This window comes from Callospermophilus lateralis, chromosome 5, assembly GCF_048772815.1.
Source record: "Callospermophilus lateralis isolate mCalLat2 chromosome 5, mCalLat2.hap1, whole genome shotgun sequence".
NCBI classification, from domain to species: domain Eukaryota; kingdom Metazoa; phylum Chordata; class Mammalia; order Rodentia; family Sciuridae; genus Callospermophilus; species Callospermophilus lateralis.
This window is the reverse complement of record NC_135309.1, coordinates 70,300,599-70,327,805: the sequence shown is the minus strand read 5'-3', so window position 1 is coordinate 70,327,805 and position 27,207 is coordinate 70,300,599. Positions and strand designations below refer to the sequence as shown.

The following is a 27,207-nucleotide window of genomic DNA, read 5'->3' as shown; positions in this document are numbered from 1 at the left end:
AAAGGCAGTTGGCCCTGCCGAAGAAACCTCTTTCTAAGTTGGAGTCTCAGAGTTCATCTTGGGGACTGTTGAGAAAGAGGCAATCCCGTGGCTGTCCCTCTCTACGTGGTGTATCATTCAAATATCTTTTGATTATAACAAACTGGAGCCAGACCTGGATTCCTCCTTTCTTTACTCCTTCCAGGTGTGGGGAATGATATTTGGGCCAGAGGAGTTAAAGGCATGTCACCTCTGGTGAGCTGGTGACTGGTTCAAGGATGCTCCAAGATTGGCCAGTCCAGTCACAATGAACTTCAGGATTTTTCTAGGCGACAAGCTTAGGAGGGAAAAGGAAAATTATTGGCTCCCAGATTAAAAAGGCACCGCTAATCTGCTTCATCAAGCTCCACTGTCTTTGTTTCTCTGTCTCTGGCTTTGTGTCCTAGAGTCACTCTCAAGCTGTACATGGTGGCACCCGGCAGTTATATAAGCTTTCAGGTGCAAACCCAGCAAACAGCAGCCTATCTTCTAGAAAAGTCCTTGAAGTTTACAGTGACCGAACTGGCTTAGGTCTTGGTTATCCCTGAGCCAGTCACTAGGGAGGTGACATGCTTTTGATCAGTCTGTCCTAAGGTCTTATTCCCCACCGATGGAAGGAGTAAGAAAGGGTGGCTCCCCAACTGAGAATGAGGCATTGCAGAAAGAAGGGGAATGTGGGAGCTGGGGGACAGATCCTGGCCTTAAGTCGGTCTGAGGAAGCCAGAGTCCCCCTTCAATGCCCTGGAAGACTCCTCTGCCCTCCTGAAGTCTGGGTGTGGCCTGATCCCCCTCACCAGCAACAGGATGGGCCTCAGCTGACTTGTGAAACAATTCATACTCCCAACCTCAGCCTCTTAATCTCATCTGCCTGTCTGCTGCCTAGGAAGGCTACAAGAATTCTCTCTCTCCTTCCTTTATAGTCCACTTACTTAAAGGCATCCATTTGTTTAAAACCCACATAAGAGGAGACTAACAAATTATCAGGAGTCAATATAATTATGGAGGTGCTCATTGCACATCTGGGCTCATGGAAATTTAAAATACATAGAAGAGAAATGGAATCAAATCATGTACAGTTTAGAAAATATAAAAACCACAACTCTACCACTTTAACCCAACCACTATTTTAGTATTTGAGTATTTCCTTTCAGCCTTTATCCTTATGATTTTCTCACAGACTTTTACATCTTAATTATTTTTACTCGCCATTACATAATTCAGGCATTTTCCCTGTTGCTGCGTGGTCTTCAGTATCATGTAAATGACACCATCTCTCCTTTAGGGAGACATACACCATCCCTCTATGATCAGACATTTAGGTTGTTTCCTCCTCTTGCTTTTTCCACTGTTACAAAGAAGAGAGTGCATGTGGAACATTTCTGCGGTATGTGACTTTTCTCATGCCTTATCTTATTTCCTGAGGAGATATTGTGAGAAATGGGATTACTGGTTCAGGGGTATAAACATTTCTAAGACTCTTGATGAGACCTATTACCAGATTCCTTTTTCAGAACTGCTGCATTTATCTCTATGGCTTCTGGCAGTTTATGAGAGGATCAGTTTCACTGCATTCTTCCAGCAAGAGATACTTGGATTTTTAAACATTTCCTTGATATAAATAGGCGAAAAGTATGTGTTGTTGTTTTTTAATATATTTCTGCATTTACTAACAAGGTTGAATGCTTATATGTGTGCTTTTTTATTATCTGTATTTTGAGGTCTGCTTTACACCTTGTCTTTTCTTCATTTTGTAGACCCCAAAACAGCTTCCGAGACAGAAACAGATATCTGTGCTGAGTGGGAGATCAAGACAATCACTAGTGCTCTGAAGACCTACCTAAGGTAGGGACTTTCCATTAGCAGGGCAGAGTGCCAGCTAGTTATCGTGCAGTGAGGAAGAAAGCAGTTTTATTTTCAGTCTCCAGAGAGCTGTTGGGTGGGAGTTTGAGATGTGGAAACAGCTTCTGTGTGGGTGCATTTAGTTCAGCTGGTCAAACCCATTGTAAATCGTCCATAGTTGATGGGTTGTCATTGTGCAATGGTTCCATGAGTGATTTAGGAAGCTTTGCTCTGACTGAGATATACTGAGATAATTAGACTTGAACAGAACCTACAATGCAGTCTTCCCTAAATAATCTGTTAAGCAAAAAAGAAATCATGGGCTGGGGTTGTGGCTCAGTGGTAGAGTGCTTACCTCGCAGGTAGGTATGAGGCCCTAAGCATCACATAAAAATGAATAAAATAAAGATGTTGTGTTCATATACAACTACAAATTAATTTTTTAAAAAAGAAAAGAAATCATATATCACATTCTGTTGAGAATGTGTGATTCTGTACCCTGTGAATATTGATACTTTGGTGCACCACCAAATGTTCAATGTACATTGCTTACATTGGTCCTTAAAAATGAGAACATAGTGGAACTCCTTTTGACTGCATCTGCTTAGATTAGACATATTGCCTTACTGGAAGGACTATTCTCCTTGTATCAATATATATGATTGTATTGCTACTTGCTAACCTTTCTTGGGTTATTGACTAACTCCCTGCATTTCAGTTTCATGAACAAACTAAAATTTAAGCTGCCCTTGAAGAACAGGAATATTATAGTTCTGTACTGTAGGAAGGTGGGATATAGTCTTAAACAGAGAAGAGAATGTAATTATGACTCATATAAGCCTTTGTACAAGTTTTGTGAAGATTCATTTGGCTGGAAAGCAAAGGCCATGGAAAAGGAATTGATAATGTAGGTTTTATTGGCTATTGGGGCACTGACATCAGGAATAAGAAGAAATGCAAGAGATGCCTGAGAGTTGAATTAAAGAATCCAATACAAACAAAATCTGGGCCAAGAACAATGTATATCATCTGTTGCATTTATCATCTGTATTATCAGAAAAAACTCAAGTTTGTAGTTAAGCAAATTCATACCCACTAGGTAAAATATACTCGTGTTATGCCTAATGTTAGGGGTTCTAGCCCTCTGGTCTCTGGAGCAAAACACCTGCGAAAACCTTTCATGGTGATACCAGATGAACTGAGTGTCACAACAAGCTGCTGGAAAGCTGAGAGTTTAAGCACAGGTAATTGAAAATGTAGTTAGTTGCTTTTTTCTGAGATACAGCCTCAAGTGCTCTTGTTGATGGGTGAGTCACTGATTGAAAAGGAAATCTCTTGGTTTGTGCTAGACTTTTGCATTAGCACTTTTCTAGTTGTGACTCTGAAGCATAGTTGCGGCCATTCCTTTAAAAAAGAAAGGGACTGAGAATTTCAGGTGAAATCTCAGGACGCTTCCAATCAGAAAACTAAATTGAGTTGCTGTTGTTTCCCTGTGATGGTTGTCTTTGAGAAATGTAATATTGTTTGGCAGTTTTGGGGTTGTTGTTGAGAGAGAATATGGTTTTTATTATTAAGCTGATAGTCTGTCCTTTTTTTTTTATTATTTTTAATTCCAGAATGCTTCCAGGACCACTCATGATGTACCAGTTTCAAAGAAGTTTCATCAAAGCAGCAAGTAAGTCATCTTTTTTGTCACAGTTTTAAGAGGAAGAGAATAGATATTTCTATTTTAAAGAATAGTCATATCCCAAAATAAATATCATCTAACCCATCGTATTCTGCATGTAAAGTGGCCATATCCACGCTCATGAGACTTGAAGAATAAGAATGAAGCCAACTTGAGACTGCCAAGGACCTGCCTGCACTGTTGAATTACAGTGGAGGAGCGAGGCTTCAGAGGTGGTTTCTTGGGGAGGAAGGAGGTGGTGGGAAGGGGAGAGAGAGAGGAGAAAAACAAGTTTGCCATTCTAGTTTTGATTATTGGCGTTCTAACTTCTTGGGTTTTTTCCATCCTTTGAGTAGCATTTTACAGAATGAATCAGATGTTGCACATTACCTAAATTAAGCACTGGAAGTGTTTCCCTGAATACAGCACCATTTATATAACTTCACAGCCCTCTTTCCATCATGTCTTCTATGTACAGCTTCTGCTCATTCTTCAATTATATCATCCAGGTCCCTAGCGTCATATTATTGGTATTAAAATACATAGGGATTAAGTGCAAGCTACCCTGAGTATACTGGAATCTGTCTACGTGGGATAGGCCTCCTGTAAGGGGCAGTCAGATTCTCTGTCAGATTTAGATCTGGCATGAATCCTCCCAGTATTATTGTGTCCATAGTCTGTACCTCCCCTGTTTCCTTCAGCCTCTGGGGTTTGTTTACCCTGGTAGCTACTATGAGCCTAATTTAGTAGAACCTCATGTTCTGGTGGCCCTATCTACTCATAGTTGTACCCTTCAAGCAGGGAGAAAGCTGGGAGTGAAAATGGTGTTTATGTGATTTCTTTCTCAGAGAAATTCCAAACCATAGCAACCTTTCTCTAATTAAACCTCACATCAGTCCTATAAATAGATGTGATGAGTACTAGCAATCTATTTCCCCGAGAAACGAAGCCACTTACCAAGTTCAACCAAGAGAATGTGACAAGCCATGATATAGGTTATAGGGTGACAGAAGGATTTAAATATTTCTCTGCCATTGCTTTCCTTCTGCCAGGTGGTACATAACATGAGAAAATGGGCCTTTCCTTTGATTTCCGTGATGCTGTCTCAACGCATTATTTTGATATTTGAGAACCTTGCAATGTTGTTCACGTAAGATTTGTTTGTCACTTTACGAGTGCATAAAGTTCCTTCCTTCCTTGAAATTTAGTCGGCCCTCTAGGGAGCCAGCTGCTCCTGAGTTCATTCCTGCTCTGGGTGTGCAGTTGACTGGCTCTGTTTCATCACGTCATCATTTTGGCTTGGATCCTTTGACAGTCATTATTTTGATGAACCCTGTTACAGAAAGCACCATTCAAAGGACTTCTAGGTCTAGTTGTGCTGATCATATAGTACGCACGCAAGATAGGATCATAAATCGTTGAGAAATCCTCAGCCTGTTCATGCCCAAACTTTGGTTTTCCTTCGTTTTGTCTTGTAAAGTGAGTTAGTGGTGACACTGATAAAATATTACCTCCCTCTTTCATTCCCAGAACTGGAGAACCAGGAGACTCGGGTCTCTGAAATCCACAGCCTTGTTCATCGGCTCCCAGAGAAAAATCGGCAGATGTTACAGCTGCTCATGAACCACTTGGCAAAGTAGGTTTATGACGGATTGCTGGCCCTTTTCTCACCCCAGAAAGATCTTATCTTTGCAGTAAAGCTGGTCTCAGTTCTGCTTATATTTCCCTCTCCCACTATTGCATCAGGTATGCTGGAGGCTTAGGAAAGAAATGTGTGAAATGTTAACTGCAGTGGATAACAGCAGCAAATGCCAGATGGCCTTTGCAAAGGAGCCTGGGGAAGTACCAAATGCTAACAGGCCACCAAGCAGAGTTGCAGGGGGAGTTTGCTCTCATGATGATCAAGGGCAAACCAGATTGTGTCATCTTATGATACCAGGTCACCAAACAGAGTTTTTAGGGCTTATATGTTCTTTTGATGATCAAGGACAAATAGAAATATGTTGTAGATTTATAGAACTTGGATTTGTAGTCAAGAGGCCTGGATTCTAGAACTGACTCTGTTATTATCAAGCCACTTAACCACCCCTGGGCAAACCTGAACTCCTATCCCTTAGTGTCTTCCTTTGTTGAGTGTAGCTAAAAGACTCTGCTTATCTATAAGATTATTGATTTTTAAAGTTATATGTATTAAAGCCTTTGAAGAAGGATAGAGAATAAAGGAATTATTTCTGGCAAATGCTCACTTGCCTTCTGAGATAATCAAAGCATTCAGCAAGGGCCTGATTTTCCTGCTCTGAATATTTACACTGTTGAAATGGTTTGAATTTTGTGTGTTTACTGTTGCTTAGCCCTTTTCAGAATAGCCTTGCTGACTTCCTTTGCTGTGTCAGTCACTATGTGTGTGTTATGTTCTAAACTTGCATCAACTTTGATGGAATGTTCTTGATTGCAAACTGGAGCAAAAGAAAAAAATGTGTGTGTGACAGTTAACCTGAATCATTAACCCCTAAATTCTACTGAACTGATGTGTTATAAATTTGGCCCTTAACAGCACTTTGTTCATACCATTAAGTCAATCCTTTGGGATAAGGGTAAGTCATCTGAAGGAGATTGTGATGATTAGTTTTCATGTATCTATCAAACACTTTAGATTACCCTTTGGAGAGAAAGTGTGTATGTAGCATAAAGATTTGCATAGGTATTATGAAAAATATGATTGTTCTGTGAGTTGGTGAGAAGCAACTGGGTAGAGTCAAGAATTTTCTAGATCAGTTTTTTTCTTGCCATGCCATATCAGAATTGTATGCTCAAAAACAGGAAGCATAACAAAGAACATCGGAATTTCCAGAGAGAATCTTCCCCAAATGTCAAAGAATCCCGATGAAATATGTTTAAAATAATGAGAATCTTAGGCTTTAGAAAGCAGCTCCAGATGCTCTAAAATGACTATTTGATGCCTATTCCACATAACTCAGTCAGGTATTTGTTGAAATGTAAAGCTGGTTTCAATGTTAGTTACAAAACCTTGCACACCTGAAAGCCGTGCAGAGGAGATTCCAGGTACACACTCCAGCTAACTATATGCAGGGATGCTCATGACCACTTTACGGCCACTGAGGCTTAAGGAGGCCCTGAGGCCTGCTGGGAGGAGCTGGAGGAGACTGGTTAGCAGCCAGCTGATCACAGTGGGTCTTTCCAAGCTGTGCAATTAGAATAAGAGCCTAATTGGACTGAAAGAAACCAAGAGTGAATGGTGATCCTGCAGGGCCAGTATTGAATTTTTCCCATTTGTAAATTGCTCTGAGGATTGTTAGGGCTCTTTAAAGAAGGAGGAAAAAAAAGATTAACAAAACAGAACTCATAAGGTAGATCTTGAAGAGTTGAGCCTATTCATCTCCTGGTGGGTGGCTCATTTCTCCCTTTTTATCCATCCCTTCTTCCCCTAATCACTTTAAATTCAGTCTATTCTTGTTCACAACCTAAAGCATAAGCCAAGTGGAATATGCAAGTTGTAGCTATGTAACTGACATTTTGCCTTCTAACCAATTTAAATAAATTTGGTTGCTGGAGTTTCTTACTCCATAAGAGCTTTGTGCCTTACTGTTGACACTTGAGAATTTTCTTTGGTTGTATCACATTTCTCTATTCACTGAGTCATGAAGACATCTATGTATAGTACAGCTCTCATGCCATAATGTGAGTTGGTCCAAGCTGGTGTTGGAATTCACTGGACTCCACTTCTCCCCATGCTGTTTCTTGGTCTGTAGAACCTCCGATTTAAAATGCCCTTGGGGAGGGCCATAGGCATAAGTGAGCACTGTAAATTCAGGAGTTTTATCTAGTTCTCAGAAAATTCTTTGGCACCCACAGGAGTTCTAAGGTTCCACTTAAACTAAATTCTCATTTACAGTACTGTCCTTATTTTAAAATCCAGCAGGAAGGGAAAGTTAACTTGGGATACAAGCTTTTATATAATTCCAGTTTTCTCAGGTTCAGATTTACCCTAGGATCCGCCTGGGCTATTGTTCCTCTGGGTCACTTACTTAATGGTCAGCTTCCTTCCTAAGTTTTGGTTTCAGGGCCAGTACTTCTGGAAAACCCAGTGTTTACTTCTCTCATTACCTACTGTTTGCCTCATGCATCTCAGGCCTCTGGTTCAAAGGCAAGACATTCTGTATTATGTATTTTTAAAAGTACTTGTTTGAAACATTCTCCAAAATTGATTTCCTTTAGCTCTGAGGGAAAGTTAAGACATTTACATTTTAATCCTGAGGAAAAATTCATTCAGAGGGGAAAAAAGTCTTGGAGGGAAAGGATAAAAACTCCAAATCTCTAAAGCAAATGATTACCGAGGAGCATCTAAATCACAGATGTGTTGGGCTTGTTTCAGACCTCAGAGAGAACATAAAAATTATAGGCAGGCCTGAACATATTTTTGTCGTTCCGGTTTAAATCTACTATGATAATTAGATTATTTTTCTATTTGGATCTTGGAATCTGGTATACAGTCTGAAATCATGTGTCTCAGAGCATGGTTAGAATCACCTTGGGTGCTTGTTTACGTTGGCATTTCTGGGCCTCATTCTGAGTCTACTAAATCAGACTCTACCTATAAATATCTATTTCTGATTTATTTTCCAGGCAATTATTATACAGTATTTTTGAGAACCACTGGCCTACAGAATGGGCCATATATAAGGTATTCTAGATAAGAGAAATAGTGCTAAATAGAATATGGCTTAGGATTAAGGAGGGTATTAGTGATAGAAAAAAGAAACTTAAACCTTCAAGTTCAGAAGGTTTTCTTGTCATGATCGAATTAGTAAAGAAAAAAAAAATCCTGTTTTGATTTTCCAGTATGTTGCAATTTGTCTTTGCATAAAATTGGGCTTTTAGGAAATGTCTTTGTTTGAAAATCATGCATACAGCATTTTTTAATTTATATATGACAGCGGAATGCATTACAATTCTTATTATACATATAGCATAAAGCATTTTTAATTGTGAAAAAATCATCCCAAACTAGCTTTGTATCTTTGTGAAAATTGTTCTATATCATTTGTACCCTGGTTTTTCTGAATTTCTAATCAATTGTGAGATTCTGTGTTTTTATAAAGTGGGCATGGAGGTGGGTACCAGTGACGAGAGAAAAAATTCCCCATCTTATAATTGTAGAAGGAAATAAGAATAGATGAGTAATAAAGACTAATTTCATGGTAGTTTCCTGATGTTTACATATTATGATGACTCCAAGTATGTTGTGTATCCCCACACATACTGTTCATAGTGGCTCATCCTAACTTTATTACAGTGTTTACATCTTGCAGGATGATTTCAAAGTACTCCCCATTCATCAGGAATCACTATTAAAAATACCTTTTCACAGCTAGTTTTCCCAAAACACTTACTGAGAAATAAATCTTAGTTTCTTTCCTTTTTTGGAGCAACTATTCCTTTGTTGCCTAAGTGTTATGAGAGAAGCAGAGCCTTGTCTTGCTTCTCCAAGGAGGCATTGTATTATATGGGATGCCTTGGGGTGTAAGAAACAGAAAATCCAATTCCAAATGCCTTCAACAATAAAGGAATCTACTGTGTCACTACAAAAAATCACAAGAGTTGGTTCAAGAGTTGGACTCAGGGTATTTCCTTGTTCCTGCTCAGCCAGTCTCATTGTAATGGCCAGCTTCTCCTAGGATCATTGTGTCCTCTGATACCAAGGCTGGTGAGAAGCAGAGGAGGCATTATTTCTTCTTTTGAGTCTCTTGAAAAGCTATGAGGATACTTTTCCCAGATATTCTCCAGTAGACTTCCCATCACATCTCATCGGTCCAAAGCAATCACCTGCAAGGAGAAAGGACCCACCATGATAATTTTAGACAAAAGCTCTACTACTGAGCTACATCCCCAGCCCTCCCTGATAATTTTACACCAAAGAAAGTTTACCTGAGCCACTCATAGGAGGCAAGGATACTGGAATAAAACAGAGCTTCGACTAGGAAGCCCACAGTCTCTGCTGCAAGTAATCTTAATAAAATAACCTCCACGAAAGAGCATTAAGTTTAGTGAATGATCTTTGCATAGTGTGCTAACTCAGTCAAGACTCGTGGGACCCCACAGCCAACTTGGGAGAAGAGATGAATACATTTGCAGTGTGGACACACAGGCACTAAATTATGAGTTTGATAGTAGAAGGTAAGAGAGAGGAATTAAGAAGGCAAAACTGCCTTCAATTCCACTGCGTCTTTCCTTTTTCTTATTGGTGTTTTTAGTACCCAGTTGTCTATGTTTATTTTGATCATCTGTTACATACTGTGAATTTCCAAAAAGAACAGAATTTTATTGATCACCAGAATCATGAAAAAACAAAACAAAACAAACAAACAAAAAAAAAAAAAACATTGTGGGACCAACACTCAGTATACAAGTGAGAACTTATCAAAATTGAGCATCTAGAGGGTTGGCCTTTTTTTTCATTCCTATGACTAAAGTCTGAGTTCTTCAGGTATCCCTGCTAATTAAGAAAATGTATTTATATTTCCTTAATGATCTAGAAACAGTGGATTGAGTTCATGTGCAAATGCCAATGGAAGTTCTTTGACACCAAGGAGGATGGGCAGGCTCTGGTAGTTAAGAAGCATTCCTTTAATTTCAGGGTCAGAATAAAAGGAGGTGGGTAGTTGGGTGCAGTGGGGCATGCCTTTAGTCCTAGTGACTCAGGAGGATGAGGCAAGAGGATTGCAAATTCCAGGCTAGACTGGGCAACTTAATGAGAGATTGTTTAAAAAAAGAGCTTGGCATTAACACGTATCTTATAGATACTCCAGTATTCCTTCTTCCATCGCAAGTCAGAAAGATAAAAGTTAACATAGTGATGAGCTGTTGAACACATGAAAAGAGCTAGTTATTTCTTAGCCATCAACACTACGCCAAACAAAATAGCTGAGGACTTTACAAAGCACATTTAAAGCAAATAGTACTTTTGAGGTGATGACTTTCCAAGGTGGAAAGTTCCTGTGAGCTCCTCTTGCCGCCATCCCTCAGCCAGACAGGCTAGCTCGAAAACCTTTGTTCTCTAGTAATCACTGGACACCTTTCTGTTGCTAGTGCAGAATTGCATGGCTGGACCACTGGGGAGTGGCCTGACCTCATAGAGACACATGACACATTCTCTGTTCCCATTCCCATTTGTCTTCTCCCTCATCAACTCCACCCTGAAGGGATAGTTCTAGTGATTTGAACCCTTATCTCTCTCTTGAATCCTTTCACTTCTTTCTGTGTGCTTCACTAAATACCTAGTCTGAGCTGCCACGTCTTTCCCAGACTTCTTGCAAAGCCCCCTCCCTGGTTGCTGTGGCTCCCTTCCAGCCCACAGAGTGTCAGCCCTGCTGCCAGGGAACTTTGAAAATGGGCAGGTCTCAACATGTGATTCCTTGGCTTACTAAAACTTCAAAGGCATTTTTCCTACTGGTTTTAAGATAAAGCCCTGGATATAGCCCTACGACATTGTTTGAACCCAGCACTTTCCCAAATCTTCAGCCTTATCCTATGGCTCTCAGGATCACCATTGTGTTCCTACTGTGTGACACACAGTAGATGCTCAGGAACATATGTTGAGTTGAAACATGAAGACTCTTTTGACCATTTCTCCAACATTCTCTTCTCCTGCTCCATCTTCTTCCTTTGTGCAGTTCATTTTCTTCTTTCTGCCACGGCCCTTCCCCAGCTTCTGCCTGCCAAAGGCTACCTTGTTCAGGCTTTGGCTCACATGCCTCTGCCTATGAGATCCATTCCTGGTTCAAGTGCCCTCTTGCTTACCTTAGCTCCCATGGCCTCTCTTGTTGCTCCCTTTTTAAAGGTACCACTGTCTACCTGTGGAACACTTTGCCAGGTGCATCTCTTATTTGAACTACATTAGAAGCTCCCAAGGGATGGACAGTCTTTCTCCCATCTTTCTTTCTTTACCTAGAAGACCTCTAGCTGGAGCAGCTCACGTGTATAATCTTTGCTGATATTGCCCCACACGTTATTGTTTTAAAACTTTAAACAAGTAGCAAATACTTTGAAAGGGGTTAATTTTTACTTGAAATATTCCAGTCTCTATGCTGACAGTTGACTGGAGCTGAGTAGAAATCAGAGCCTGTCTTCTGGGGTGTGCCTTCTCCAGTTTGCCTTAGCTCCACACAGTCGGGATTGTCTCTTGCACCTGGCCCACTTCTTACATCCGGCCCACTTCTAGCATCCCTCCTGCTTGGCTATGTGTAATCATGAAAGGGTTTTCAATCCCTAGCCAGCCTGTCTGCTTCACCCAAAAGAAGAGCCCAGTATTTGCTGATCACATAAATGAGCAAGCAGAATTGGGCTGGGAGAGTTACTTCCCTCACTTGGTTCTTTTTTTTTTTTTCTCCTGAAAGACTTATTATTTTTGATAGCTTGGAGGTCCCTGGAGGAAGCGGGAAATACTGCTTCCAGGCCTATTTATGCTTACAGGGCAGGGAAAAAAAAGTGTATTTTTTTTTTTAAAGACTAAGAATGGATTCTCAAAGGACCTTCTCCAGCTATTTTTGGCAGAGCCAAAGGAAAATCTATTTAAAGGGACACTGCAAAGAGGACAACCGCATATTTTAAAGCAAACAGACAACTTAGCGCTTTAAATTAATGGAAATGTAGAAGAAGAAATCAGAGCTCACTCCTTATTTAGCCTAGCTGCCAGACTTTCACTTACTTTCAGCATAAGAATTTCTCTGGTCTGTGGCTTTCCATCCTCAGGGTTAGGAGAAAGAAAGATACAAATTCAGTTTAAATTTTTTTGCTTAAAAAAAAATCAACAGAATTCTGAATTCAAGGAACTACATTTTTCCCACCCTGTGGAACGCCCATTCTCCAAGGGGAAATGCCTGACTTCAAGCTGTTAATCCTCCACAGTCTTAGGGCTTCTTTGATTTGGGCCTCTAGTTTGTTTTGAGTTGTTCCACTTAATGTTTGGATTTATTTTTTCAATGACTTTGCTGTTTTCTGATTTGCTTCTTCCTTTTTTGAGCTCCAGAGTCACCCATGGAGTTTCCTCTCAAATTCATAGAGGAGGATTCTCTCTTTTCCATTCTTAGTTGCCACCCCTTTTTATTTTAGGGGTATTATAAGAGCAAGAGTATCAACAAATGTGACCATACCTTAGTTTCTACTTTACCAACACTTTGCAAACCATGGCCATGTTCCTCTCACGCATTGGCCAGGGAAGCAGGGTCAGCAGTCTCTGTTTTGAGACACTGGAGTCCTTTCTTGCCTTTTCATTATGCAGTGAGCATTATTAGCCACACTTATTTTCTTACACTGACTGATTTTTCACCAATTCTTCACAACAGTTGTGGCTCCAATGTGGCAGGGCAGATTTCCAGGTACTTGAAATGCATCTTTCCAGGCTGAGAGCAGTGGTTAAGAGATAACATTCTGCAGCCAGACTGCCTGATTTCATCTTGTTTCTCCTATAAATTTGCATGAATTACTTCTCTATTCCCAAGTTTCTTTATCTGAACACAGAGGTGATAACAATTGTATTAGAAACTTTTAAATTAACTCACCAGCTTCTCTTGCTTCTCCTATCTGTATTGTAGTCACCACGGCAGTGACCATTTCTCTGTGTCCTCTAGCTCAGTTTGTGCAGCCTGATAGCTGGTAGCATCCTGCCCACACCATGTGCCCCATGCTTCTTAGCCCTTACCCTCAACCCTCAGAGGCATGACATAGATGGCATCCATACGCCTATAGCCTGGAAGCCAAGAATGTTAAAGCGTTCCAGGGGGAAAGCCTTTGTCCAGTGGGAGATGGAGTTGGCGATCTGAAGTGGCTCTCTTTGAAGATGGATCCAAGAGATTGAATGTTAGTTCTTGAACAAGGTGGTAGCTATCTTCTCTCGTTCCTCCTGAGAATCTCCTCATAAAGTAGTATCTGAAAGCCTTTACATATTTCAGTCTCTTCTTTAGGGGAAACCTAAAGTAAGGCAATAATAGGACCTATCCTTTTAGAGTTGTGACAATTAAATTAAATCCATATTAAACTCTTCTTTGAATAGTATCTAGCATGAAGTCTACTCCTCTGTCAATGTTAACTTTAGTAATTTGTTTGAGAGTTAAACCAAAAGGAGCCATTCCGGCTGACTGGATGGGGCTCCTTCACAGTTAAGAAAAACCTTTAGGGCTGTGTGCTGAAAACAGTGCGCACGCGCGCGCGCACACACACACACACACACACACACACACACAGAGCTCCCTTCTGCTTGAAAGATTCCCCCCTCTCCCCTTCTCTCTCTCTCCCCCCCCCCTTTCTCTGCCTTTCTCCACCCACCCCATTTATTTTTGTTTTGCTATTGTTTTCTTGGCTGTTTGTGTGCATTTGGTTCAAGGGCTGAGCATCTCACCCTTCCTAGCAAAACATGAGCCAGCACAGGGCCAGCTGTTCATATCTGGTTTCAGGTCCCACCTTATACCAAGCCTCACACTTCTCTGTGAGGATTCAGGGCTCACCATGATTCAATGCCAGGTGGAGCAGAGCACCTGTAAGCTGAGAGGGGCTGACTTCCACAGAATACAGCTCTTCCTCCCCTTCCCTGACCCCCTTGTGTTCCCCCTCCCCCTTACCCTCCTGCTTCTTGGTGTTGCAAGGCTGATTTCATCTCAGAAGCAGCTGTCTTTGCTGCAGTTTAATAACTCCTAATTTCCTGAAGGGGGACAACACGTTATATCATGAAGACCTATCTTAGTCTGCATGGTCTGGAAATTTCCACTCATCTTTGTGATCTTTGAAATGCTTCTCTTCATGAGGGACTCTGACTTTCCTTCTGTGTGTCTCAGTTTTGTGTCCTCTCAGATGCATCCTTGGATTAAACATTACCATCCACTGTGAAAACTGCCCCTGCCTCCCAGTTTATCCACGAATATGGTCTTCATGTGGATTTCCTTCCTGAGTTACTGAAATTTGTAATGAAGTAGCAATCTACATTGTAAGGAAGGTTGTGCATATATTCAACATCATTCTGTTTTGCTAGATACTTTGTCTCTTTTGCAGTTTAACTCATAAAAGGGCTTGAAGAAAGGTTTAGGGGTTGGGGATGTGGCTCAAGCGGTAGCGCGCTCACCTAGCATGCGTGCAGCCCGGGTTCGATCCTCAGCACCACAAACAAACAAAGATGTTGTGTCCACCGAAAACTAAAAAATGAATATTAAAAAAATTCTCTCTCTCTCTCTCTCTCTTAAAAAAAAAAAAAGGTTTAGGTGTGTGAACTGTGGTTATCAGTCCTTTCTGCTTTCTCACATGTACAGGAATATTTTTCTTTAGGCAGTTCACCATCCTGATTTAGTGTTTCCAATTTGGTATTATTAACTGTAAATCATTTTTTTCTGGATTCTATTCATTAAATTGTAGAGGAGCCCAATATGATTGGTGTGATAGTATTTTGCCAGATATTCTGCACTTGATGGAGCAGAATATTGGGTTGAATAAAATCATTTTATTAAAGTCAGACCTTCAGAGAGAAAATGAGATACCTACCGTAGGCCTCAAAAAAGAGTTGGTATATTAGTTTTTGGTTGTAAGCAACAGATGTTAACCATGGCTAATTAAAAGAAGGAAATTTATCAGAAAGTTTCTAGGTCAATCACATAATTGAAAGTAGAACCTTCAGATATTGCAAAGTAACCCCAAGTATCCTCCTGGGGCCTGGCATCCTACAGCATTTTCCTAAGCTATTGCCTCTTCTGTTGCTCATTCTGTTGCTCTTCTGTTCCCATTGAAAGAGGACTTCTATGAGCTACTTCCACCAATATCCACAAACTTATACCTATGTTTCTACCACCCTTCTTCTGTGGTAGAGGAACAGGTAGTGTTCCTACCTGAAGGCAGGTAGGAAGGTCTCTGCCTACCTTCCTGGGGCTCTAGAGCCAAATCTGCATCCATAGGATTTGGCTCCAGCAGTTTCCCCTATTATATAGAGTCTTCCCTCTATATAATTAACTCTTCTATCTCTATTGACTATTTTCCACCAGCAGATAAACATGAGGTAATTTCTGCAATCCTTTAAAAACCAAGAAAACAGCTGGATGTGGTGATACACACCTGTAATCCCAGTAACTCAGGAGGATGAGGCAGGAGCATCTCAAATTCCAGGCCAGCCTCAGCAATTTAGCAAGGCCCTACGCAACTTAGTGAGACCTTGTCTCAAAATAAAAAAATTAAAAGGCCAGGGATGTAGCTCAGTAACAGAATGCTCCTGGGTTCAATTCTCAGTACCCATTCCCAGAGAGAGAGAGAGAGAGAGAGAGAGAGAAAAGAACTATAAAGAACCTTTCCCAGGCCTGGGGCAGTGGCCCACGCCTGTAATCCCAGCAGCTCAGGAGGCGAAGGCAGGAGGGTTACAAGTTCAAAGCCAACCTCAACAATTTAGCAAGCACTAAGCAACTCAACTGAGACCCTGTCTTTAAATAAAATATATAAAAAAGGACTGGGGATGTGGCTCAGTTGTTGAGCATCTCTGGAGTTCAATCCCCAGTACTGAAGAAAAAGAAAACAAAAAGAAGAAAAGAAAAAAAGAAAGAAAAGAACTTTTCCAATCCCATTTCCCTTTCTAGACTACATAGTAGGAAACACTCAGAAATTATTTGTTCAATAAGTGAATGAAAGAGCGGAAGTTATCCAGGCAATTAATGATGTTCTACCTTTGCAGTGTCTCAGCTCCAACCCCTTAGGTCCTCATGTGACTCCAGTGCAGGTTAACATTCCTAGTTTAGAGTTGTCATGGCCTTTCTTGGGTAATACCAGGAAGTGGTGGAATACTTAACTTTTCTTGATAGTACCTTATGTAATGGGAGAAAGGCACCCAGTTAGAAATTGTCTAAGGAAAAATTGGATGCCATTATTCAAAGGATTCTAGAGAGGTATTCACAATATTCATGTTTGCTTAAAGGCAGTTTTTGGCCATAAAGAATCCTATTTCACATTAGAAGCTTCAGGCTTTGGCACAAATATTAACTTTATGGGGGATCTTGTATGTTCCTGATAAACTTATTATACACCATTATGTGGCTATGCAAGTGGATCTACCCCTGAGCCACACCCACAGCTTCCTTGTTTTTGTTTATTTTTCCAAAAAGAAAAAAAAAATTCCTCCCAGAAGTCTTCATTTTAGGAAAGCTTCTTATAGAAGATAGGGCCTTAATAATAACAAATACAACACAGCAAACATAAGCATTCAGATGTTTCTCTAATACCTGGTTACACAGCTTCATTCCCCAGAATGCTCGATTCTGTCTTTGCATGAGCTGGTACTTCACTCCTCTCACTGCATGTCTTTGGATATGCCTTGGATCCAGATTCATTTGCAGTGGTGTTTGTTGGAGTGAAGTTGCTAGCTTGATTCACCAGTCCCACAAAACTGGGCATAATTAAACATGTTTCCTTAAGTCACCAGGAAAATGGGAATTTTCCATACCTCTTAGTCCACCTGGCTAGTCATATTTTCTCATCCTCTGTATTGTTATTTCGATACTTTAAAAACTATACTTTCCTTCTTACTTAGAACTGTCACATAAACTGCTTTACATGCTACCTAATTATGAGGCTCCCTTTCTCTGTCAGAGCCTATCTTACAGTGTCATTCTCCCTGGCCCTAGCCAGATGATTAATGAAGAAAAGAACAGTGGCAAAAAATATAGATTATCCTTTCCTTGTCGTGGCATTAATGTAATGTGATTCCTGACATGAGTAGGCACATTAGAAATTATTTGACTCATGGTTAAGTCTGATCTTACTCAACTGAAACTTAAGGCCACCCTTGTATGTCTTGATGCTTTCTGCCACTTCAGATGCTCCCTTTAGCAGGTGGGGCAATCCAAAACTGAATTCCTAAGATACTAGTCCATAAAGGACCCAGGATGGTGCCTTATATTAAGAGATAACACAAATAAAAGTCCAAGTGAAGCACTTTCCATAGCAAAAAGTCTACATTATATGCCAATGATTGTTAAAGGGACCTCCTCATACCCCTATGTTCTTTGTGATTTGACAGCCTATGGAAAACTATGCTCTCCAGTGTCATCCATCACCAGGAGCCTCTCACTTAGCTGGCTTGGACAGAGTTAAGTGAGATAAAGACATGGTACCATCTGTCTGGCATCCTCATTCATTTCAACGTGTATTAATTTCTTTAGCCCTGCTATGGACTTAGCCAAGTTGCTAATTATTTATTTCTATCAGGGGGCTGCAGGGGAGAACATTGGCCTAACATGCAGAGTTCTTATACTGCATGTTTACAAACTCATTTTATGCACAGCCTTGAGTTTGCTTACAAGGCCTTCACTCTCTTCATCTACAAAATGAAAGGGATTCTTTTTTTATTTTTTTAAAAAAACTGTATACACACACACAATGCAGTCAAGGAAAACAGTCTACAAGGTAGCCACTGATATCCAAACTTTGGGTTTTCTTCTCTTGGCTTCTTTATTTTTGAATTTTTATATAATAACCATGTGTGCTATTTAAAAAGATATAATTATTTTTAATGAGAGGAGCAGTCTCTAACTTGGAACCCCTGAGACATTTAGGATGTTATGCAGCAGGTCTGGATGGGACAGGACAGGACAGTCAATCCTGGTTATTCTGAGACAAAATCCCTTTTGTCTGCTTTGGTCTGTCTTGTCTGTTTCTCTGATCATTTGCATCCCCACACAGAGACTGGGCAGCAGACTCCAGGAATGAAAATACTGGGAATGGTAAAACTTTATAAGTTGAAAGAGTTTTTGTGTTTGGTTTTGTTAGATTGATTGTTTCTTACTTTAAATAGTAATACTAATTTCTTGTAACTAAATCAATTTATTTTACTGACTTCCATAGCCATAATTAAATGTGAGCTTCATCCTTATATAGAACTGGTTTAAAAAAACAGAAGAATAAGGAGACTTGCTGCTTGTTTCTGCATTGTTTCTTTTTATCTTATTTGCAGGTACTATGAGGGTCTATAAGATTTTTATCCATCTTAGATCTTGCTTTTCTCTTTTTCTTCTTCTCAGTATATCCTAGTTTGTCTGGTATCCTGTGCTTTTTTCATCTACCTTTTGGTCCAGATCTGCTGAGCAGTGGGACCTGCTACTAGTTTTTGTATGACCCATGAAGTTTTTGTTTTTTACATTTCAAAGTAATTGAAAAAAAAAACAAGAGAAATATTTCATGGCAGATGAAAATTACATAGAATTCAAATTAGATTTTGGTGTTCATAAAACTTTATTGAAACAAAACTGCTCTCAGCTGCAATGGCAGGTGAAAATGTTGCAAAAGACTAAATATTTACCATTGACCCTTGAGAGAATATGTCTGCCCAAACTCCTATGCTAGGGACTTCTTTTTCACTGGATGTCTTAGAGCTAAGACCCATTGAGATGTGCTAACTTATTCAACAGCTACTAGATTTCCTACTCATGCCAGATGCACGATGCCAGACACAATGAGCACAAGACCTTCCCTGTTAGGAGGCAGTAACTCACAGCCCAGAGAGGAGACTGGGCATGTCCAAGGTAAACCACAGCCCAGTGTAGGGTGCAGTTGTTGGAACTGGAGAGGAGCCTGACTGTGTGAGAAGGCAGGAAGTTAAGAGGTTATCATTTAAATTATAACACTAGAATTGTTCTATTTAGTTGTTACCTAGAATAAGAGTTGTCATAATTTTTATGCGTCTGCCTTTAGGATTTCAATTGTACATAAAAATTATTGCTCTATAACAAGGACAACACTTTACAGAGCTATTTAAGTAAACATTGTATATGATGATTTTAATTTGTTATCATCAAAATATAAATGTTTCTTTGAAGAATCACTATTGGCTAGCCATATATGAGCAAGAGAATAGATTTTTAGTTTAAAACTGCAATTTTAACTTACTTTGAGTTTTTAAAAAATATTTCTCTATACATTTAACAAAAGCTAGACTACTATATTAGGGATGTTTGCTTTTTAAATAGAAAGAAGAGTGGGCCTATTCAAGATTTCCTGAATCGTAATTGGGGGTTGAGGGTGAGAGGAACAGCAAGGATCTCTGTTATTTATAAGCTTCCAAATGATTTCTGTTTATACAGAAGTCTGGGCCATACTACTATGGATAATGTTGACCAAAGATACATCTTCAAAGTTATTATTGATTTTATTTTTAAATTTTATCTTTATTTTTGTTTTTATCTATTTGGGGGGTACCGGGGATTGAACCCAGGGTTCACATCCCCAGCCCTTTTTATTTATTTTTTTTAAATTTTAAGACAACATCTCAGTTACTTAGAACCTCACTAAGTTGCTGACTGTATTTTTCAAACTGTTTTCTTTTTCCTATCATCCTTCTCTATCCTCCCTGACATAGAGCTTTTTAAAGTTCCTCAATGCAGTGTGAAGGAATACATCTGATGTCTCAAAACTTGTCCTCCCTCTTCTATTCCTTTCCTTTTCATTTTGGAAAAAAAAGACAAAATATACAAAAAATAATTTGAGATACATTTATATACACATGTATAAACATATTTGTATGTTTTTCTCTAATTTTTCATGTATGCATTTGTGCATATTTGAATATTTATATGACAGTTAACATTTATCATATTTGCTCTCTCCCCTAATGTTGACATTGAAATCCTCTTTGGTATCCTCACCCTCCTGTCATTCCTGTTGCCTTCCAGTGGAAAGTATTAACATGACTTTTTAACTGTTTTGATACTTTAAAATTGATATTTTGTGTGTGTGTCCAAGCAGAGGACATCTCATATTTATGTATGTCATAATTTCCACTAATGGTGTAGGGGTGTGCTTTATCAGCTTGTGTTTTTCACTCAATTTTATCTTTTTGAGATAACTGCTAGCTCATTCCTTTAAATGCTGTGTAAGTATGCCAACATTATTTAATCCCTTTCCCCACTGACGAACACATAGAGTTGTTTCATTTTTCTGCCATTACAGACAATGCTATAGTGAACATCCTTGTAAACATCCCTCCGTGCATGTGTGAGATTTGGTAAGATACATTCCTAGAAATGGAATTACAAGGATGTACACAGCTTCTGTTTTTCTTGATATTGCCAAATTATTCTCCACAATGACTGAATCTGTTTATATATCTAACATACTTTTCATTTTGGCCTGACAGCTAGATTTAGAGACAAAATACTTGGGAGGGCACTGCCTTTCTCCCAGGCAGTGCTCTGAGCTCTTTGAATGCGTGAAGTATGTAGGAGTCGTTAATTGCCATTTAACTTGAATTGTAAAAGATGTAAGCAGGTTAGCTAGGCTACAGGGGTTAGAGTGGAGGTGGGTGGAATGCATTCCAAGCCAAGAAGTAGAACAGCTTGGCTGAAGGCCTAGAATATCAGGGAAGAAAAAGAACCAAGGAACCAAAGGGACCAATCTCTTCATAGAATTTGATTCACAGGGCTGGTATTGAACCACCCAGAGAGATCTGACATAGAAACACCTCGGCTCCTGACCTTCTTGTTGTCCTTGCTGGAGCTTTAGCAGATCCTGTTTATTCTAAAATGTGGAGGCTCTTAAACCTCTGCCAAAGGCCTCCCTAAAGAAGCCCTAGTTCCCCGGGCGTCCAGCAGCAGCAGACACAACTCTCCATTGCAGATGATGGGGCTCCTGTCTAAACAGTCACCATGGCTATACAGTGCCACCTTTTCTGGCTTGCAAAGATACTGAGGCCCTGCTGGTATCTTTGTAGAAGTCTCTGTAGATTAGTCTGAAATTTCTGGGTAGGATGAGGAATTTCTAAAAGTGAACTGTGCAGTCAAAGAAGAGTCTCCTTGACTCAGTGTGTGTAGCCATCTGGACCACCTAGGGGGCTTGAAGATTAGAACCACTTGCTGCTCTGTAGCCTCTCAATAAAGAGAGAGGGAACTCCCATTGTTGGGCCTGGGCTCCTGTTTCCCTGGGTGCAAGCTGAGCATGTCTCCCAACCCTGCTTTCCAGGAATGTGCTTAAGCCCCTGATCGCCTCTGGCCTCTGCTGTTGTCCACAAGGCAGTCAGTCTTTGCCTGCTTTCTCATATGTTTTACCACCATTGAAGTGAACCAAAACTACTGTATTGTACCATCTTCAAATGACAGGAAGATGGAAGAAAACAAAACCAGCAGGCTAACTAGTGAAGAAAGAAAAATCTTAACAGAGGTTAGGTTCCTGAGTTACTCAGCCAACACTGTTACAGTAACTCAATAAAAATGAAGTTTAGGGCTGCGAGTGTAGCTCAAGGGTAGAACATTTACCTAGTAAGCATGAGGCCCTGGGTTCCATCTTCAACACTAAAAAATAAGAAAGAAAGAAGTACAGATGTAGTCAGTTTGGATTCCAAGGTGATGGGTTAGCAGGGCTGGACCTAGGTGAACAAGAGAAACAGACACACAGGAGCAGAATCAAGGAGAGAGTAACCTGCAACAAATTTGAGAGTGAGAGTCTCCCTGAATTTTCATACAGGCATCTTTCTTGCCTCACCACATCCTCTCCTTGGCTGGGTTTAAATTCCCATTTGGGTCTTTTTGATAGTATTTTGACTTTGGTTTCTTCCTCTCATTCCCTCAGCTATGGACAGTTGATAGTGCTAGAATATTATTTTCTTCGGTCTGTCTTTAGTTTGCTATTTCAGACTACATCTTTAATTTTTTTAGCAATCATTGGGAAGAAAGGGCATCAGATACAGAATTTTGATTTAGAGAAAACTTTGCAGGATTGTGTTGCTACTTATCATGGATAATTGAACAACCCCCGCCCCCACCCCCCACACACACCATTAACATCAATAAGTAAAAGCTGGCTCTATGTAGTACTGGGGCAAAAACAAACAGGGACAGGTGGGTTTGATTTGCTTAGGAACTGGAAAAGCAACTTTAGAGACTTTCTTAGCATCTGCACTCTTTGAGTTCATAAGTGCTTTTTTGAAGGCTGACTGGTGGAACAGGTGATTGTGGAGGCAAGGCATTTTTGTGTCTAAGAACCAGTCTTGCAGTCATGAACATAATCTCCGGTACAGGCTCTGCGAATGCAAAACTCAAAGGCAATTTCTAGCTGAATTGGGCAAGAACAATTTTGGGAAAGACTCAGAGGTTATCAATTTATCACAGGTTTAATATTTTTGTTGGTTTTTGCATAACCAATTCATAGAATAGTTTCTCTCCTTTGTTGGGAGTTGTTATGGTTTGGATCTAAAAATGTCCCCCAAAGAGCTCATGTGTTAGGCAGTGCAGAAATGTTCAGAGGTGGGTGGAATGATTAGATTATGAGAGCTGTAACCTCATCAGTAGATTAATCCATTTGGTGGATTAATAATTTGAATGGACTATGGAGTGGTAACTATAGGCTAGTGGGGCCTGGCTGATGTAGGTAGGTCATTGCAGCATGGTCTATACTATATCAGTCCACCCCTTCCTTTTTCATTCTCTGCTCTCCAGCTGCCATGAGCTGAGCAGCTAAGTTGTCCTCTGCCACCACCCTTCTGCCATGCATAACACCATAAATGGCAATTGCACATCTGGCCTCATGTGATAGGTCACAGTCAAAATGCAATCTTATTGGTATAAAATTACCTTTAGGCTCTGTGTATAAGGTGTATGTGAAACATAATTTAATATTTAGCCTAGGGGCCCATCTCCAAGATGTCTCATTTTGTACATACAAATATCCACAAATCTCCCCTAATTGGAAATTTGAAGCTTAACATTCCAAAGATTTCAGCTGAAGGATACTCAACCTGTACTAAGAAATGTACACATCTGAGTGGAAGTCAATTTGGAAACAGCAAAGGCTGGGAGGGCATCAGGGACCTATCTAGTTGGACAACAGAACAAGTTAGATGGCGTAGGCCTACAGAAAGAAACCATTTTCTTGATCCCCATGTACCTTGAGGTAAGCACGTCCTGTTTTGCAGACTGCTAGAGCAGGGGCCTCCCACCTTGCAACTTCTCTGTTTTTATCCTCCAGAAGTATCTGTAAACACCTTCGCTTGCAGCCTTTGCTTTAACTTTTGCAACCAGGCTGACTCTTTGCTCTTTGCACTTAGTGTGGGAGAAAGTCATAGGGATCACCCAGGAAGCAGGGTTTGCCATTCGGAGTGAGCCATGCTGTGTAACTAATTTGATTATCACATTTAACTGAAAACACCTGCAGGGTCTGCAAGACTGACTACAGCCGGCCTTGTATTGTCAACCCCAAACAAACCTTTCTCTCTGTCAGAGTGGATTAAATGATTGTGTTTTTAAACATATGTGCCTTTTGGGTCTCCATCATCTCTGTGGCTCCTTGGGATACAACTGGGGTGCACAGAAAACTCATTTTGTCTTTGGATTCTTCCCTACAGCCTTAGCATGGAGGCATTTATAGAAATTGATCCAGTGGCTCACTGTGCCCAAGGAAAGTGATCTTGTTTGGTGAGAGTTTTGTAAGCCTTGAGGGGAACCTAAGATGCAGAATTCTCCTGGTACCCAAAGCCCAGGCTCATATTACCTCATCTTTTGAAAGACCAAGCCTGCTATCATGTAGCTCCAGGGCATCTGGAAGGAGATGATATAAAGTAGAGTCTCAGGAGCATGATCTATCTCTGGGTAATGGTAGACCTTGAAATACTGAAACAAGTTCAGATGGCTCATTGGGTTTTTTTGTTTTCATTGTTTGTTTGTTTGTTTTTTGCCTGTAAGTTGGGAGTTAGCCTGGTGTTTGTAGAGTTGCTAGATCTTTCACTTATTCCTTCTTCAAGGAATGGGATGTCTCATTTGCAAAAGCCGTTTTGGGAACTGGGATACCGCAAAGATCAAGACAAAGTCCTTACAGTTCTGAAGCTTAAATTTTAATTGAGGAGAAAGATAATTCACAAGTATTCATTATGCATTTACTCTGTATTTATGATTCATGAATATGGTGTTTTTTTAAAGCTATGGCATAAAAATATAGGCTGTCTTAAAAAGAACATTTCAGGGAATGTTAAGTGTTCTGGGTTAGAGTAAGTGGTTAGTGTTGGGAGTAGGCAAGGGATTGTGTTAGAGCAAGAGGTCAGGGAAGTCCTCTTCACAGAGGTAACTTTAAAGATGCTACCTGAATGAAGTGAGAGAGCAAACCATGTGAAGGGTAGCCGAAGGTTCTCCCATGAAGAGCAACAGCAAGGAATCTGTCTGGTATGGAAACATGCTTGGCTTATTCATGGAATAATTGGAAGGTCAATATGATACAAGTTGAGTTGAGAGAGCTCAGCAGGAACCAAACCAGTTAGGGTTTTAGGAGCCAAGGAAGAAGTTTGAATTTCATTCTAATTGTGTTGGAAAACCATTGGAGGGTGCTGAGGGGTTGAGTGATATGATCTGGGTTTTTTGTTTGTCTTGTTTTTTTTTTTGTGTGTGTGTGTGTGTATGTGTGTTATTTTAACCTTAGTCATTGTTGAGTCTTTCAAGGGGATTCTCTGTTGCTGTCTGCTGAATGGGCCAACTAGGGACAAGAGCAGAGTTGGGGAGATCAGCTGGGAAGCCATTCCAGTAGGGCAGTTGATGGACATTGGGGCCTGGCCTAGGATGATAATGGTGGAAATGCTGAGAAATAGTCAAAGTTGAGATTAATTTTTGAAGGCAGGGCCAACGGGATTAACTGATTGCCTAGATGTGGTATGTTGGAGGAATCAAGGATTACTCCTGGGTTTTTGACTCAGCTTGCCGATGGGGAAGAAGGGAGGTGTTGTTCTGTTTTATTGGGGTGGTGGGGTAGTGGGGTGGTGGGTTTCAGGAGTGAAGAAAACCAGAAGGAGTTCAGTCATGAGCTCTCAACACAGATAATTGCTTTTATATATATATATATATATATATATATATATATATATATATATATATATATATATATATCAACCTTGAAACTGAGGAGACCTTTTGTAAATCACTTGAGACCTTCTGTAAACCACCTGCTGTTTGTGTATAAAGTAGGGAGCATAATAAGACCTCATAATAGAACATAATAAGACCTCATAATAAGAACATAATAAGTCAAGGTCACACTGTGAAGATTGAATTTATGTGTGCAAAGTGCATGCCCAGTGTCTGGCATGGAGCAAGGGTTCAAAAACAGCACCTTTTACACCAATAACTTGTGTATTTTCTGGGAGTTTTTGATATTGTGAAATACTGTGCTCTCTGCTATACATGTTGGGGTCCTTCTTTACTTTTTATAACTTCTGTTGGTATCTGTTGCTGGCTCTCTGCTTGCTGTTAATGTCCTGATTGCTTCAGCCTTGACACTTACTCCAATCCCCAAGAAAGTAGTCTTGCCACCCTGAAAGTGTTAGGAGAGTTCCTTCAGGGTGAATGAACTGAGCATTCTCTCTTTGCTGTCTCAAGAATATGGAGCTATTTTTATTATTGTCATCCAGAGAGAAAAGTTCCTGTTAGTATTTTCCCTGTTCAAAAATAATTAGGGATGCCAGGCACTGTGACACATGCCTATAATCCCATCAGCTTGGGAAGCTGAGGCAGGATGAACAAGAGTTCAAAGTCAACCTCAGCAACAACGAAGCACTAAGCAACTCAAAGAGACCTTGTCCCTAAATAAAATACAAAAAAAGGGCTGGGGATGTGGCTTAGTGGTTGAGTGCCCCTGAGTTCAATCCCCTATACCCCCCCCCAAAAAAAAATATCATTAGGGATAACTGTTTATGCCCAAGAATTTCTGAGAAGCATAATGAATCCAATAATAAAATCATTTTGCATTTATTGAAGACCTAGTATGTGGCAGGTGCGTTAGATACCCAGTGCCTTCTATTGTTGCAAGAATCACCAAAAGCAGATATTGGGGTTTTTAATTTATGGAGAACATTGAGATTCAAGGAATTACATAAGTTGCCCAAAGTTATACTGTTCCCCATTTCAAAGTCAGGATTTGTACCTGTGTTCTTTTTTGGAAGGAGGTGCTAGGGATTGAAACCAAGACCTTGTGGATGCTAAGCATGAGCACTACCACTGAACCACACCCTCACTACCTGAACCCTTGTTCTCAGCCAATTCCTAGTCCTATTTTTTTCTCACTGTACTGAAGCTACATGTGCATGTAATTATAGCCCTGAAACCAAGACAATGGGAGCTGGTCTTTAAACAGACCTCCTCTTCTAATATGTTGTATTTCCTGGTGAATTTCCAAAAACGAGATTATTCCATTTCAAATCACAAAAGCCTAAGTGATGTTTTTCCCACGGTGGTTATTAAAATTATTTTTCTTTTTTTTTAACTGAGCTTTACAAGTTTTTGAGTATAAAAATATAGGGGAAAGGTTGATCTTTCTCTCCTTATTTGGTAGTTAAATATTTTATCATGTTCCTTAAGATAAACAGTCATCACTGTGGAGTGTACATTTTATTAGACTGTACCTATAAGCTCCAGTTCCTAAGAATCTGGGCAGAGCGTAGACAGCAGTTGAAGGCAGCCTCATTGTCCTGGGAGAAGCCAGAACTAGAATTTTTTTCTATTTTTTTTCCCCCTCCTAGGACTGCATTGTACCAAGATGTGACCTAGGGCACATTATTAGTGATCTAAACTATGGCCAATACCCACCTTCCTTGGGAAGCTAGTTTACCATTTAAAATAGTTCTAAAATTCTGGCTTCTTTTACCTTAAGTGTACATTCCAGTAATTTGTCCAGTGAGTTTTATT

The 27,207-nt window shown here is 40.1% G+C and overlaps 1 protein-coding gene across 5 annotated transcripts in view; it reads left to right on the top strand.

Annotated features, from left to right (window-relative positions):
- Positions 1–27,207, top strand: part of Arhgap26 (Rho GTPase activating protein 26) — a 409,111-nt gene that overhangs the window by 256,328 nt on the left and 125,576 nt on the right. For all 5 annotated transcript variants that reach the window (XM_076856778.2, XM_076856777.2, XM_076856775.2 and 2 more), the window contains exons 15-17: positions 1,773–1,860; positions 3,474–3,532; positions 5,054–5,159. In XM_076856778.2, the coding sequence (XP_076712893.1) occupies positions 1,773–1,860; positions 3,474–3,532; positions 5,054–5,159 (253 nt within the window). The remainder of the gene's footprint in view (positions 1–1,772; positions 1,861–3,473; positions 3,533–5,053; positions 5,160–27,207) is intronic.